Source organism: Physella acuta, unplaced genomic scaffold (assembly GCF_028476545.2).
Source record: "Physella acuta isolate Inbredline_101_S28 unplaced genomic scaffold, ASM2847654v3 ptg000829l, whole genome shotgun sequence".
Classification (NCBI taxonomy): Eukaryota; Metazoa; Mollusca; class Gastropoda; family Physidae; genus Physella; species Physella acuta.
This window is the reverse complement of record NW_026732347.1, coordinates 138,630-156,145: the sequence shown is the minus strand read 5'-3', so window position 1 is coordinate 156,145 and position 17,516 is coordinate 138,630. Positions and strand designations below refer to the sequence as shown.

Genomic DNA, 17,516 nt, shown 5'->3' with positions numbered 1-17,516 from the left:
GACTATTTAACACTCGAATTAATCACTTAATTAAGTGGAATTTTTCTATATATATTTTGCTATTTTTTGCCTAGGTGTCACCACCCGAGGGCAGCAAAGGAAAAATGAATGATGAATGATTCACTCACTCACAATAGATCCAAACGAGTTTGAGAAATTGCATTTCATTATTATGACATGGATAAAAATTGTGTTTTAGTCCATTTTGATTCATAACGGTATTAAAAAGCCTTAAGAATTGCATAAATTAAATATTAAAAATCATCATAATCATAAGTTTTTATTTTAGAGAACTTAAAAATAATTTTTTTTTGTTTAATGTTTTATTTGTATTATGCTTATATTTTAACTGAGGTTTTAGTATAGTAAGACAAACATTGCTTAGCTCTTTAGGACTTCCTCCGGTGTTTCTGATAAACCCACGTACTGGTAAATTGTACTCAAAACTTTGCCGATCAATTTTTAAAAATGAATTAAATTGTTTAAACTTTTTAAATTACATTACCGGGTTATTTCATGTTTTTGTTTATGTTTTAGTGAGAAAATGAAAAAAATAAATTGGGTTTGGCTTTTTTTTTAATAAGGTCCGATTGTTAGGTTCAGTAAAACCCTTACAATGAAGATTTTATAACCACATGTTTAAAAATATTTTCTGGAACATTCAAGATCTATCTTTTATTTCCATACTTTTTACACTTAAGCTCTGTTCGTTTTTAATTTGAAATTTAATTAAAGTTACGCACCAAAGAAACGCGCTAATTTTGATGCAGAACGAATGAACACATCCGCTTTGTAGTTTAAACATACATAGACTATAAACAAATGTAATTTTTTAAAAAACATCCAAAATGTGAAGTCCTTACATTTTCGTTGAAGGCTATACCCGACGCTACCTTGGGTGTGGCAAATGTACACGCTTTTTATTCAAGTGTTTTTATGTAAGGATAGCTTGGGATAATGTAAGTTCATTTAAGAAAGCACGATCCAATACTATTATTACTTATCAAATCGGTAGATCTAGATCTTGTAACACCCCACCTCTTCGTTAATCTTCACATATCTTCACAAATTTTGAGACCTTCTGAAATGACCTTACACTTTAGCCTAACCCTAACCCCAATCGCTTACATAAACCTTCACCTTACCCTACCCTCCCGTGTCCACCGCTCTCAATCGTTTGGTGTATGAAAAAAAAAATGTTACCAAAATGTTATACTTTCTTATCAGCTTTTTCCGATTGTAGCAAAGCGTAACAATAGACTAACGGCACGCAAAAGGATAAAGTCTTACACAAATTTCGCAAACATTAAGGGGTTCATGTGACAATAAAGTTCTGCAATAATCGTTGTAATTAATCTATTGCTGATTTTAAGGGAATGTAATTATAGGAACGATGTTTATCTATAGTCTGTTAATTATACAGTTGGATGTAACATTGTTTTCTCTATTGTTAGCACGCTCAAGGCATGGTGTCACCCCCGCAATTAGAGATTTATAATTTTAATTTTATTTGCTTTTAAACACATTCTTTTTTATTACATTTTTAATATAATAAAATGCATATTATATTGTATTCACTGACCTTTTCGAAAAGAAGACATCATAATACTGATTTCTAGCAATAAGGTCCACATACCCAATATGTCATGTTCTAGCGATATTAATAGGGAAGTAAGTTTTGAGACGTTCTTGAGTTATTAAAAGGGAAGTAAGTTTTGAGACGTTCTAAAGTTATTAAACAAGGAGTAAATTTTGAGACGTTCTAGAGTTAATAAAAGGGAAGGAACTTTTGAGACGTTCTTAAGTTATTAAAAGGGAAGGAACTTTTGAGACTTCTAAAGTTATTAAAAGGGAAGGAACTTTTGAGACTTCTAAAGTTATTAAATGGGGAGTAAGTTTTAAGACGTCTATTAAACAGGTGTAGACGCCTACGTCGGGGTGGAAGGGACGTCCAAAAAGCACTCTAGAACATGGGTTCCCAAACTAGGGGTTGCGACCCCTAGGGGAGTTGCGAAGGGCTTTCTAGGGGGTCGCAAACTGGTAGACTAAACCCTAGAAATGAAAAAAATATATATTTAGAAGAATATCTTAAATTCGGCTTTACTACGACGCAGGAAATAAAATAGAGAAAAACAATGCGTACTGTGCAAAGTTTTTCTCAGCCATAAGTCTATGTAACCTTCAAAACTTTAACTTCATTTTGAGACGAGTCATTCTGAACACACCGAAAAAGATATGGAATTCTTTCGTCGGCATGAAGCTAATTGCAAACGTCAGAGACTTAATCGAAGACGAAGTTTTCTTCAAGGAAACACAGCATTAGTGCAAGCATCAAATGAAGTCGCATTAGAAATCGCCGAGTAAAAACAACACAATAAGATAAAATCTCATCAAACACTGCATGTTGAAGATGGTGAAATTAATTGTCGGGGATTCCAGTGCAGTAAAGATGCAACAAATAGCTCTGTCTAATAATACTATTCAGCGGCTAATAATAGACATGTCCGTAAATTTCTGGGCATCTTAATCTCTAGGAAAAGAACCGCGGCGTTATTTGTCCTGAGTTGAAAGAAGAAACTGCATTGTCACGTAACGCATTCTCTGCGTCCCTTGATGTCGCCAGCATTCCCAATGAATTACAAGATGAAATCTTAAATGTGCGGTATGACTCCGCTTCGTATGAAAAACTGCTCACATTTTTTGGTATAGTAAGTACCATTTATACCCAAACGTGAAATTGATTGCCTTTCGAGTTTTAGTTCCTTTTATGTCTACATATCTTTGCGAGAATAGATTGTTCAACACTTTTCCAATTAAAAACAAAACAAGTTAATTAAAAAATAAATTAAATGTTGAGAATGACATGAGATAGGCGTTAACAAAACTAACCTGCAAATGTTGAAATTTTACTCATCTTATTAAAACGGTTATCAAGAATAATTCATTTTGAAAGTCTACGAAAAAATCTTACTTTAGGTCTTATAAATTTCATTACTAATTTCGACGTTTTAATTCCATGGGGGTCGCGGGTCACTTACTTTTTGTAAAAGGGGGTCGACACTCGAAAAAGTTTGGGAACCACTTCTCTAGAGTCTAGTGGATAGGGGAGGGGTGGTCTAAAATACTATGTTGAATAATATCATAAAGAGATAGGAAATGGGTGATTCAAACAACATATGCCTGTGTCGTAAATTGATACGGGAGAGACGGTTCAAACACCCTTGTTATGCCTGTGTCATATATATATATATATATATATATATATATATATATATATATATATAAACAAAATACGAAAATACGAACATAGAATACTCAATACGGGCTTGTTCGAAATTTGATAAATTAAAATATCGTAGTTGTTATTTTTAATTAAAGCATGTTACAACAACACATCTGTGTGAGTGCGATCAGCCTGTTTTCAAATTCTTTGTTTTAATTTCTGATATAATGCTTCCTAATTTACAAGTCGGTCAAAAGAATATGAAGCATGAAAGCTTTAAAAGTGAAATGGTTTCTCGCCTTATGTTTATTTTTATGTTTATTTGTGTGTTTATTATTATTAGTTTTGAATACATTTCCTTTTTACACTATGTCATTCTTATTGCGTATTTTTTTTTAAAAAATAATAATTTAGAGAAGTAATTGCTTTTTAATTGTATAGTGCAAATCTATTATACGTTTCTTAAGGTCACACATATTTAACTTTTTAAAAAAGGGAAATAAGTCATGGAAGTGGTTTGAACATTTGCCTTTTACACTTCAACTCATGTAGCCTATATATTTTTTCCTTTACGAAACAGCGTGTGTTAGCGAATGTAGAACATTACTACTGTAGTAGATCTGTTTGTTTTTTACAAGAAAATTATTTTTTTAACTATAAAAAAAATTGATTATGGTTGGCTGCGGGCCCCTAAACTGCATGCCCCCCCCCCCCCCCGCATTGCGGGGTCTGGCGGCACTGTAGTTCCGCCCCTGCAATGGATGTTCTCTTATTATAAAGCAATTGGTTTTTTAAAGCTAAATCAGACTGTGATTCAAATGTTAAAAGAATGTCATTTTTTTTTTTTAAATTCAGGCAACAAGATCGCACAGTCAGCTTTAAGGGAAGGAAACTCCAGATTAAGCTGCACGCACGAAAAACAAAAACATCGAGCCAATGCTTAACTTCCGAACCTGCGTGTATATAGAGCAACAAAGCATTGAGTATGACAACATCTTCTAATTTGAATAATATAAATCTCGAAAACCGCATCAGATGTGTCATCACAGTCGGAAAAGATAGCTGAACTAAAGACGTAAAATCTATTTGATCAAGTTACCAGTCTTCCAACAACATCTTAACTTATTGATGTGTATCATATAGCTTTTTACAGCCTATCACGATTGAAAAAGTTTTCAAAACTGTCTTGTCGGCGATAGATGGCCAATAACGTCGTATAATTTGATAATATTATCCTCATGGTATCAATAGTCTGTTGTTTATTTGAAAGTATTTAGAGTATTGCAAAAAAAATTACCGATATAACTTTCTGCAGCATTTTTTAAAATATGGACCGGCAAAGTCTCTGTTCCGACTTACTTTATTGTATAGGCAATGCATGGACTGACGAATTATTATATGATGTCAATGTGGAAATTGATGGTAAATCTATCAAATGCCATACATTTATCCTTGCAGCTTTTTCGGAATTTTTCAAGGATATATTTACATCAACAAATGAAAGAAGAAACGCGCATGTTTCTTTACAAAATATCCCTTTTGATGTGTTTGAGTCAATTTTAAAATGTCTTTATACCGGCGATATTATTTTAACTACCGACAATTATTTTGATATCTGGAGGGCAGCTAGTTTTTTTAAAATAAAAATTGTATTGAAATTGTGTGAAAAATTTGCTATTGATGCTATTAATATGGACACATGGGAAAGCATTTACAAAAATGCAACCATTTTAGAATCAAACAACGTTCTCCGTCAGATTCGAATATTCATGACAGAAAACTTTGAACAAACTAGTCTTACATCAACATTTCTTGAGCTGAGTTTCTCTATAGTACGCGGTCTGATAACAAGTCACAAACTCAACGTCAAAAACGAAGACGTGGTTCTTGACGCGGTGATTCGGTGGGTCAATCATGCCCCTAAAGCGACGAGTGAGTTAGTCGAAACCAACGGGGATGGTGTTAACAGCGAGAAAGGACCGAACTCTGTGGGACAGGTTGCTACAGACACCACGCAACCCCAAGACTGTCCGCAATGTTCGAGGAAAGCAAAACTTCCTAAACTGTTACGGTACGTCCGGACATGCCTTGTAAGTCATGCACTTTTAACGCGCGTTTACAAGATGGACGTGATATCCACAAATAAAGATGCAAGAGAAATAATTGTCAAAGCTATACTATATCACGTGAAGAATTTTAGACAAGGTCATTGGCCCAGCGCTGCTCTACACAGAGCTTGTAGTGGGTACACACATGGTGGAGTCTTTGCAGTTGACGGAGGAAACTTTAAATTTATAAGTGCACACGATGAGAAGATGTACACCATTACAAGAAGCGATTTGTTGCAAGACTGTGTTCAGTTCACCACCGTTCAGGGTGAACTGTATGCTATAGGCAAACAACTTTCCTCTCCCAATGAAGAATTGAGTATTGCTGTCTTTCGGGAAAACAAGTGGAATTTTGTGATGAAGATGGAGATAAAAGATTGTTTGTTTTTTTCACAAAGAGATTTAATACACTGTTACAACCAAGAAGATTATATTTTAAAATCCATCAATTCAAAATCGATTGAAATTGTGACTAGGGGAATAGCGATTAGAAATCTGCCGCATGTTGCTCATGCAATGAGTCTAGAAAACTATATTTTGTTTTTTTATGCAGATGATTTTGAGGGCATTTTTACGACTTGCGTCATTAAATTTGATCTCTGCTCCAAATCCGCAGAAAAAATCACTCGGCTCCAAGGATCCGCTGAAAATTTGACTAGCTTTAGGAATGATATATTTCATTACGTTTTAATGAAAGACGGCAGTCTGTGGCTAATAGATTATTGTCCATACAGCTGCGTGTTCGATTTTTATTTTGTTAAAGCGCTCTGGGAATCGGATAGAGAGGTGTACGGTGCGTTTGCTTACGCAGGGAAACTTCTCATTTTCGGAAAGCATCCGAATTCCGGTTCGCCTGACGATCATGTAAAAAAAATTCATCGTCACTTTCAAGTGGTGAAGTACTTGAGCATGGAAGCAAAATGTTCCAATATTGCTCCAGTCATACTACCCACAGCTGTTCTCAGCGAGGTTGAGGACGATTCGTAACAGTCAAGTTGTACAGTTCAACATCTATATGAAACACAAAAATAATGTTTCTCATACACACATATACACACACATCGACACCTATTGAAGTAAATATATTCTTTTATATTTAAAAAAAATAATGTTGAAATAATTGTCTCCCACATATTTCTACGTTGCTTTTAGCCAGTCCATTTCAGATAATTAATTAAATACCCCAATCAATCCTATAACTTTGAATCTTTGAACTACGAGACCATTATTTTGTCCTTTACAACATTGTTAAGGATGCTTCAAGCGGCTTTGAATGAAAGTAAAGCAATTTTTAAACAAAAAGCATGTGGATGTAAAATGTAATCGCCTGTATTTCCAACTTGTTAAACAAAACAAAAATGTATTTAGTGCTTTTCTTCAATCCAACTATGCTTCTCACCATCAGCATATGTAGTTGTTGATTAAATAAAATAAATGTTTTTTTTTCTCGGCTTAATTTGTTAAACATTTGTGTTTAAAAACTAGTTTTATGCCATTAATGACCAAGATATATATATATATATATATATATATAGTAGGTATAGAATGCTCTTTAGAGCTACCAATCCAAGATGAAGTATGGTTCATATGTTTCTTGGTAAAACCTTAGTTTAGCGTCAGTATTAATCCGTAAATCCGTATAGCAGTAAAAACAGTAAAACAATGACTAAGTCTGTCACACACTTCAGGAATCCACCGGAAGTACTGTAAACCATACTTTATTTGGCGTATTCTTTTATTTTTTTATACAGAATGTTTTAAATTTGGATAGTTTTATTTTATTTGCGTGTTAAATACTGCTTTATTAATCATTTTGTAAAACTAGTTATTTTTTAAGTGTTCCAGCTAAATATTTCTACTACTAAACATTGTTTAACAGGGTTCGTACGCAGTCTGGAAAAAGTCTTGCATTTAGAAAAGTGAATTTCAGACTTTAAAACGTCTGGACGGGTCTACACTGTGGAATGATGTTTTTTTGCTGGATCGTTGAAGAAACCCGATTTCTCAATTACTAAGTCATTTGGGGAGGGGGGGGGGGGGGGAAAGAGTGGCCATACAAATCTTGACCTCTTTTTTTTTTTACCCGCTATTATCTCTTAAGCTTGTCTGAGGTTGCAGGCAGGTAGTCCTATAAGAAAAATTATGAAGAAAGCTGTAAATGGTAGTCTACTTATAATTTAACCACCTGTATTTTGAAAAACTTCCCATTTACATTTGCGAAAAAGCGCGCCACGATCGACCACCTTACTTTTTAAAACTTTACTGTTACACAATACGCGTTAATACAATTATTTTATTTTCTTGGTGTTAAAACAAATCCAGAACAAATATTTTCGATTTTTGTTCTCGAAAAAGCTGGAAAAGCGCTTTTTTGCCGGTAACTGTTTCTAAAGGGTATATGATTTATAATTACACTATCAAAGTAGAAAATAGTTAAATAAGTATGTAAAGGCTTGTAACCGTTACTTTTCTCAGCTTAGACTGTTTATAATAAAAACAGCAGCATAGAATCAGCTTTAAAAAATTTCTCCACCCCTTCTGGCGCCCCCACTTTGGTTGGCGCTCGAGGCAGCTCATAAATTTTAGTATATTTTCAGTTCTTCCATGTAGCTACTAAGTTATGGGCTAATCCCTATTTGTTTTTACCACTATTACCGACCCAGTTGGACTCCTCGACCTACAGTCTCCCCCCCCCCCCCCCCACCCCTGCGGAGGCTGCCTACTATAATAGCCATAAAAATATTAATTTTATTTCACTAACCATCCTTGGGACCGGCATAATATATGCCCTAAGGTTTATTTAATCGAAGTTACTTGTGCTATGCAGGACCTCACGCCAGCGAGCCATCGGTGATCATTGATATTTAAATTCAAATACAGTGGTCACTCAGAACTGCCTGAACGGACCTCGACTGCTTCCCACAAGGTAACTCATAGCCCGGTAACATTTTACCATTAATAGTCTATGAAACGATTAGATAATGGGCTACACCCAAGTACGGACCCAGTTGGACTACTAAACCTACAGTCTCCCCCCCCCCCCCCCCACCCCTGTGGAGGCTGCCTACTATAATAGCCATAAAAATATTAATTTTATCTCACTAACCATCCTTGAGACCGGCATAATATATGCCCTAAGGTTTATTTAATCGAAGTTACTTGTGCTATGCAGGACCTCACGCCAGCGAGCCATCGGTGACCATTGATATTTAAATTCAAATACAGTGATCACTCAGAACTGCCTGAACGGACCTCGACTGCATCGCACACGTTAACTCATAGCCCAGTAACATTTTACCATTAGTCTATGAAACGATTAGATAATGGGCTATATTTTATTTAACACCCAAGTACCGACCCAGTTGGACTCCTCAACCTACAGTCTCCCCCCCCCCCCCCCACCCCTGCGGAGGCTGCCTACTATAATAGCCATAAAAATATTAATTTTATTTCACTAACCATCCTTGGGACCGGCATAATATATGCCCTAAGGTTTATTTAATCGAAGTTACTTGTGCTATGCAGGACCTCACGCCAGCGAGCCATCGGTGATCATTGATATTTAAATTCAAATACAGTGGTCACTCAGAACTGCCTGAACGGACCTCGACTTCATCGCACACGTTAACTCATAGCCCAGTAAAATTTTACCATTAATAGTCTATGAAACGATTAGATAATGGGCTATATTTTATTTAACACCCAAGTACCGACCCAGTTGGACTCCTAGGCCTACAGTCTCCCCCTCCCCCCCCCCACCCCTGCGGAGGCTGCCTACTATAATAGCCATAAAAATATTAATTTTATCTCACTAATCATCATTGGGACCGGCATAATATATGCCCTAAGGTTTATTTAATCGAAGTTACTTGTGCTATGCAGGACCTCACGCCAGCGAGCCATCGGTGACCATTGATATTTAAATTCAAATACAGTGGTCACTCAGAACTGCCTGAACGGACCTCGACTTCATCGCACACGTTAACTCATAGCCCAGTAACATTTTACCATTAATAGTCTATGAAACGATTAGATAATGGGCTATATTTTATTTAACACCCAAGTAGGCTACGGACCCAGTTGGACTCCTCAACATACAGTCTCCTCCCCCCCCCCCCCCACCCCTGCGGAGGCTGCCTACTATAGTAGCCATAAAATTATTAATTAATAATAATTAATTAATTAACTCATAGCCCAGTAACATTTTACCATTAATAGTCTATGAAACGATTAGATAATGGGCTATATTTTATTTAACACCCACTATAGTAGCCATAAAATTATTAATTTTATATATTTTATTTAACACAGAAGTGCGGACGTATTTGTGGCAAATTATTCAGAGCACTCGCATATTCACATCACTTTTCCCTGACCGTCCGCGCCCGCGGAGAGATCATAGCCCTTTCCATACAATTTAAACTTTGGTTTCAAGCGAGACCCACCGATCCATTCCAGGGTCTTTTTTTCCCACCATGATGGCCGAGACCCTGGATCAACCACAACTGGCGTCTCTGGAGAAATTACTAAGTTTCCGCCCCCGGACGCTGGCGGGTTGCTTAGCGACCAGATGACAATTGGGTTTCATTATGTGTGAAATGAGTCAGCTGAGCCGCAAGCTGCTCTGTGAGCTTGTCGACTTTGTCCTCTGTTAATAATTAAATTACCAGAAAAATGGCCCGTTGAGGAAGGATACAACGGGCGCTAGGTTGATAGTACTGTCTATTTTCTCTAAACTAAAACCAAAACAAAATCACCACCTAAATTTAATTTAACCGGAAACGAAAAATGTCATTGAAAACGGATTTTTATCCAGTATGGGTACTTTAATTTATACAAAATATAGTCATAGGCATAACCCTAAACCATGCACCTAATCGCATTCATGACAAATTTTACCTTTTTAACTATTTGTGACTACTGAATTTGACCGTCCCAGTTATTTGCGACATTGTACAAAATAAATTCAATTAGCGAATTAGTCATTTTTAAAATTTAAAACTAATTTCGCTAGCATTAATGATACCCAAAGTTTAAAAAATATTAAAATAATATTTTAATTTTAAGACTAAAAATAGATTAAGCCAACCGGACGTTGGAAAAAAACATTAGTGCTAATAATATACTTCTGCATATGTCAGATTGAACTCTTATTTATATTCACAAAATTAATGCAGATACTAAATTTTAAATAGATTTAACAACACCGATAGTAAAAAAAATGTTTTTGTTAATTTTATTTTTAAGATCTATAGTCTTTTTGTGTTAAATGTCTTCGCTATAAAATTATGCAATTATTTGTGTATAAATGGCAGCGAACATAGTTATTATTATATGTAAAAATCTGGCAATGTTGATGATCACAAGATTTCAACTTCCGTGAGTCTTGTGAGCTCAGGAAGAACTTGGAAAGACATAGTGAAGCCAACGGGCACCTTGAATTTCTACAGTTCTGTTACTTTAATACATTCTTGAAAAAAAAATGGCTGGAATGAGTGATGCAGAAGTCCAGGGGCAGGTATGAAGAAATGTATTATCTGTGAAATGTATTTTTTTTACAAAAATTTGTAGCGACCTGAATAGTGCTCTGCCAAGCTAAGCAGACTGCTCAGCTGTCAGTGTCACCATTGAAGTGTAATTTCTTAGTGTATCCCATAGTCTAGTCCCCTACTCTACAGCCTACTCTAGGCTACTAGATCTAGTCTAGGCTCCAAACTTGACTTACGATAATAATCTAGATTATGTTGAATTCCTGTTTCAGTAAAGTTGAGTAAAGGATAGGTTGAATTATGGATTTTTTAAAATAAAATATTCTGTTATTTCAAATACACTATTAACTTCCTTACCCCTTAAGAGAACATTTGACACCTCATTTAAATATCTAGCTTACTCGGTTGACGAGAAAATAGAGAATTTGAAAATTAATCAAAAATGGAAAATGAATGACAAAACAGCATTCTTGGCCCTCGACCGGCATAACATGACGTCGTGGACTTGTGTGCACGAGCTTTTAATTCCCGCCATGGTAATTGCGTCAGCTTAGGTAATTTACTCACCGGAAAATAACAAAAAGCAACTCGTTGATAATAAAACTAGATCTAGTTATTTTATTATTTATTAAATTCTACTCCACATGATATTCATACCATTTTATGAAGTAATGAACACCTGCATAAATCAAATGACCATAATAAATATTTTTATTTCAAATTCTAATTTTAAATAATAAATATGCTTAAAATAATATGATAGTAATAGTTATGATAGTTTATAAATACAAATACATTTTACACTCATTTCACATTGTATTGAGTCAACAGCGTGGCAGCTGAGGTTCATACATGGTATTAGTGTCTTTTTTTTTTTTCATCTTGAAAACATGACGTATGTGATTATTTTTTTAACATAAAATCCTCCAAACATCGTCACTCGCGTGATTGCTTGCTTACGTTTACTATCCTGTGGATGAAAAATCCCACCACGGTCGCGGGGTCACCGTGACCTATAGTACACGTCATAGAATGAACACGCGTACACGAGATGGTCGGTGTCTTCACTTCTCTCTCTCCCCCCCCCCCCTTCTTCAAGCAAATTGAATAACAGACCTACTTCCCTACTTCTGGTCATTTTTTTTTTTTAAGTTCGGTCATTTTTTTTTTTAAAGTTCACATATCAGGCATGCTAGACAGCCAGCTGTATAAAAAAAAAATTTAACTAGATCTACGTCTAGCTTAAAAAAATAAATAAATAAACGCTTAAAATGACCGTAAACAGATTATTTAGCGCCAAAAAAAAAAGGCAGCTGAACGAGCATTTTTTAAAAATACGCAGCAATGAAAAGGGCTAACGGCCGATCAATTAAGTCTAAAAATCGCCCGTAATTAGGCCTAGCTCTGAAAAAGGCCACTGAACGAGCATCACTGATTATATAAACGAATAGGCCACGCAGCGTTGACGAGGTTAACCACCGGTCACGAATGCAGCAACTGTCGGCCCACAGTGAAGAAAAAATCAATATACTAATAAAATTACTAATACAACAATAATGTCCATAATTTTACTTTTTCCACACATGCTACAATTGAATTATAATTAAAATACTAGACTTAACAGTTCATTCCGTAAAAAACTAAAACTAGTTGTTTCAGTCTGGCAACTAGCGTAGCAATGACGTCATGATACTAAAAATAGCGGATAGAAATGTCAGCGTGGGTACCTCATTTTGGGATAAGATTTTGGAAACCAGAATCAATAATAATGTAAATATACAAGGTAAATATCTCAATTATATATTAATTTAGAGGAGGTCGGGCCGTTTTCCCCGGAGGTCAGTCGTTTTTAGCGGCGGTTCAGTTTTTACGGAGAGCGCTCCACTAGAAATCCTCTCATTATTTACAACAACAAATCTTTCGATTTTTTCTGGCATTCTAAGGCATATTATCCATTTTATTAGCATTCTGCATTAAAATAATGATGAGAATTTGCGAGATTAACAGTTTTTTCATTTGTCGTGGATAGGACCCCTAAAATAAACGTAAAAACCGTCTAAAAACGACGCGTGACGTTTCAGGGTCAGAGGTCAATCCAGCCATCTAAGCAACGCGCCAGACTAGTAACAGTTTTCCCCGGAGGTCAGTCGTTTTTAGCGGCGGTTCAGTTTTTACGGAGAGCGCTCCACTAGAAATCCTCTCATTATTTACAACAACAAATCTTTCGATTTTTTTCTGGCATTCTAAGGCATATTATCCATTTTATTAGCATTCTGCATTAAAATAATGATGAGAATTTGCGAGATTAACAGTTTTTTCATTTGTCGTGGATAGGACCCCTAAAATAAACGTAAAAACCGTCTAAAAACGACGCGTGACGTTTCAGGGTCAGAGGTCAATCCAGCCATCTAAGCAACGCGCCAGACTAGTAAAGGAAGATAATTTACACATTTTTTAGTAAAATTTTACTGACTACTCCGAAAAAGTTTTGCCTCAGTTCTCCATCTGGTCGACTGATGTGCATGCACAGTGACCTTTATAGCTGCGCAAAGGTTACAGTTAGGGTTCTGTGGTTTGTTTATAAACACACATGCACAATTTCACAGTACCATCGAAAACATCGCTGCCAATGGAGTAGTTTCTCTCAATTGCAAATGCATATCTTTTTCCGGCTAGAATCTGCCTAAATTTTATTAATGGCAATGGGAAATGTGTTATTTTAATGTCGCGGCTGTGGTTACAGTATTTTACTTGCAATTTGTTTTTGGTTGCATGTCTTTGATTACCAGTTGGAATACCATGTTTGGGCCTGCTACCTATTATTAAAACATCCTGCTACAAAATTGTAACTACCTTGGGAAAGAAGCTGAGGCATTTTGTGTTATCAAAATTCTCATTACGCCTAATATTTTTGTGACTAATCACTATGTTGTCTTTTCGTTTTAGATTGCCCATATGATCGCTTTTATTGACCAGGAAGCCTCTGAGAAAGTTGAAGAAATTGATGCAAAGGTATTATTTTTGTTTATAGGTGTGATATTATTAAGTGAGAAAATATTTATTTACAAAGGTTTTGTAGGCCTTGATTGAATTAATTTGCTTTGAATTTGAGTATTGAATGTTTACTGCCAATTTCTTTTTCTTTGCTATTTTAAAATTGTGTATTACAGGCTGAGGAGGAGTTTAATTTGGAGAAAGGTCGATTAGTACAGACTGCTAGGGCTAAAATTATGGATTTCTATGATAAGAAAATTAAACAAGTTGAACTCCAGAAAAAAATGTAACTAAAACATTCTTCATTTTTGTTAACATTTGGTTTTGGTTTCTTTTAGTTTTGATATTTCTCTCCCATTGCCTTTATGTCAGACATCTGCGTAGTCTACTTGTCACTTTATCACTTCTTTATTCCAGTCAGCAGTCTAATCTTCTTAACAATTCACGTCTTCAAATTCTGAAGAGAAAGGAGGAGCTGCTCAATGTAAGTGTGGGCCCCATTTATTTTAGTGTTAAAAGCTGGTCTATACTAGACCATGTGTTAAAGCCGCCCTGTACAAACCACGCATGCAGACAGTACCCCCATTTTCAGAATTGATCCTCAAAATTACAAACATTACATATCTTGTTCAGCTTAATCGACAGAAGATGAGTGGACAGGAGCAATTTTAAAATAGCATTTATCAAAATGAATATTTAGTGGGGGATGGTGGTTATTTCCTTCAGGATTTTGTTTCGGCTTCTTTTTGTGCTTACAATATGTTAATGTGGAAGGTTTGCTGCTGAGGTTGGCTTTAAAAATGATCGCAATTTTAAGAAACTTTCATTTAAAGAACAGGAAGAAGTTTTTAAATGTTCTTTTTGTCATTTGTAATTGGAAATTATACATTCAACATTATGTAGGAAAGTATAATCACTAACTGAAAATAACTTTTGTTCATTAACATTTAGTCTACTGCTGGTCTAGTGTATACTAATCCAGTACCTTGTGAGCATGGGAAAGCAAAGAATCCTTGGTAGTTTAAGTTTGTTGTAGCACAGACTGTTAAAGGGAACACAGTAATCTTGTTACAGCTAAAGTTATGCTTGTACTAATATGTATTTTTATTCTGGGTGGAACATGATTTTTTTTTAAAAAAAAGTAAATTCAGCAGTTTTTAGATGAAAGCGGATACCAGCCATATTTAACTATAAACTATAACGTTTTTTTACCTGGCTATAGGATCTTCTGGATGACGCCAGGAAGCTGGCTACCAAGACAGTGAATGAAGACCCACAGAAGTACCAGGAGACCATGATTAAACTGACACTTCAGGTTGGATTATATTTTTAAAAGTTTTTCTCAAAGCTATTGTTTTGTGTGTATAACTTTGTATTCATAAATATTCAAAAATAAATTTCAGGGTCTTTCTGCTCTGCTGGAACCTAAAGTTACTGTTCAAGTTCGTCCCCAGGATGTTGATTTAATGAAGGTATGGTCCTCTTGTCTGTAGATATTTGGTTCTGTTAATCTTTTTTTCGTAATATGTTTTTATTAACATCTAACCAGTTGGAGCTTAGATGAAATATAATGAAATAAAATGTCAGTTTATCATATTTTTGTAGTGGTCCACCTTGCATTTAATTAGATAATGGATTAAAGACCTATGAATTCCAGTGTTAAAAGAGCATTGTTATAAGTTTGATTTATTTTGTCTTTTAGAAAATCATTCCAGAAGTTATAACAAGATATAGAAAGCTGACTCAGGATAAACACGATGTCAAGATTATTGTTGATGATCAAAATTTCCTTGCTCCAGAGATGTAAGTAACTTTAGTGCAAACTTAAAAGCTTTTTTATTTTTTAGGTAACCAACTTTGTATGCATGTTTTTTTATTACAAAACAAACTATAGTCAATCTGCCTCATGTTTTTTTATAGTATTGGTGGAGTTATTGTCTCAGCTCATGGTGACAAGATCAGAATTAACAACACAATGAATGAAAGGTTGAAGCTTATATCACGACAGGTGAATTATCTTGTATTTGTTTGTTATATATCTCCCTCTATTTTACATACATGTCTCTCGCTGTGACTACTGTATCTACTTTGTCACATGTAAATTTTTTTTTCTTTTAGTATTTCTGAAGAAGCTGTTCATCTGTTATATTTATTTAAAAATATTTTGCTTTTAGTATTAGCATTTCTTTAATGTGTTATCTCCTTTCTTACTTTTTCTAGATGCAACCAGAACTCAGAGAGACATTATTTGGACCTAACCCCAACCGTAAATTCAAGGATTAAACTGCCGGCCAGAGTTAGATTTTATGTAACAGTTCAGACCATTTTAGCTTAGGAGAACCTGAGAATCATTGCTTGTGCTCTACTGTAAACATTGTATCAGTTGCTCAAGCAATTTTTTTCAGAGAAACATTCCATAGTTTAGTCATTTTTTATCATGAGTCAAATGTAATCCAGTCAGCTAAAATATAATTATTGGGGAGACAGATTTCACCTTGTTTGAATCAAAACTTTTTGTCTGTATGTTTTATTGTAAGTAGAGCTTATCTCCTAGTGTGGAGGGTGTCCATGACATTAAGTCCTAGAGGTTATTGTAAGTAGCAGAGCTCATAAAATTTATTTGGGTTGAATGTCTACATTTTTTGTTCATGGTTTGGTTGGTTATAGTGTGGATAGATCAGTGTGAGATGAAAGCATTGATTGGTGTCTGGTCTTTTGAGTTACGGCTAAGCTAGAACAACTTGGATCTGGTTCTGACATGTATTAAAGCTTCTCCTTATGATTTTAACCTTGTAACAACTTGGGTGGTCCTTGGCATACCCAGTTCTTGATTACCTGGTGATAATCATATTGGCAACCTGTCTAAATATCATTATGCAAGGCTTTTTTTTTTTCATTCTGTACAAAATGGATGGTGTATTAAAAGTGCATTTTAGCAGCACTGTATGTAAAAATGGTATCTGTAAAGATTTTTTGTTTTGTTTACCTCACTGTATATTGTACCACAGATGACATTTAATCAATAGCACTCCAATAACTGCTGGTGTAGAGAATGTAGCCCTTACATTCAACACCCCACCCTCATCATTCATGGCTGTGATCATTCAACAATTAGAGCAAACTTGTAACCCAGTGGTGTGTGTCCATGTTCTGTAGTAGTCAGGGTAAGATAATCTAGAGTTGTAGCTGTACAGCCTATGGTGTTTGTTTTTTTTTGGGACTGTTTCTTGCATATGGTGTTTAGACTGCACAATTATTGTACAACCTTCATGTTAGTCAGGAGTATTTTTTTTAAAATCATTTATCATGGCATTGATTTCTTCCATTTGGTGATTGAATGTATTTTTGGATTCTTATGATTGTTTGTGTGATTGTACTGGACAGATTGCTGGACCAAGACCTGTCATTTAAGTCCTTCATTCTGTACTTTGTTTACCTGTTAATATTTATTTAGCTCATTACCTTTATCATTTTATCATATATTAAATATCAATAAACCAGAAGTTTTACCTGTTGGGTGAATTTTTTGCTGATTACAGTTTTTTCTAGTGTGGTTTTTATTCTTGTGTTTAAATATTGTTTGTAGAACTGCATTTATAGGTTTGGTTGAGTACTGCTTCTGTAGCATTTGGAAAAAAAAACCTACATTAGTTATGCTATGTCACAAATGTTGATGAAGGAAAATATTGGGGTGGGTTAATA

The 17,516-nt window shown here is 35.1% G+C and overlaps 2 protein-coding genes across 2 annotated transcripts; both read left to right on the top strand.

The window, feature by feature from the left end:
• The first annotated feature begins 782 nt into the window (after positions 1-782).
• LOC131951795 (uncharacterized) lies at positions 783-6,770 on the top strand. The gene is made up of 2 exons (XM_059314193.1): positions 783-959; positions 4,079-6,770. The coding sequence occupies exon 2, from the start codon at positions 4,552-4,554 to the stop codon at positions 6,316-6,318; it is 1,767 nt and encodes a 588-aa protein (XP_059170176.1). The 5' UTR covers positions 783-959; positions 4,079-4,551; the 3' UTR covers positions 6,319-6,770.
• A 3,922-nt stretch (positions 6,771-10,692) lies between these two features.
• On the top strand, positions 10,693-17,328 carry LOC131951799 (V-type proton ATPase subunit E 1). The gene is made up of 9 exons (XM_059314198.1): positions 10,693-10,849; positions 13,767-13,832; positions 13,991-14,100; positions 14,232-14,298; positions 15,037-15,129; positions 15,218-15,286; positions 15,517-15,617; positions 15,735-15,822; positions 16,035-17,328. The coding sequence occupies exons 1-9, from the start codon at positions 10,814-10,816 to the stop codon at positions 16,095-16,097; spliced, it is 693 nt and encodes a 230-aa protein (XP_059170181.1). The 5' UTR covers positions 10,693-10,813; the 3' UTR covers positions 16,098-17,328.
• Positions 17,329-17,516: the final 188 nt, after the last annotated feature.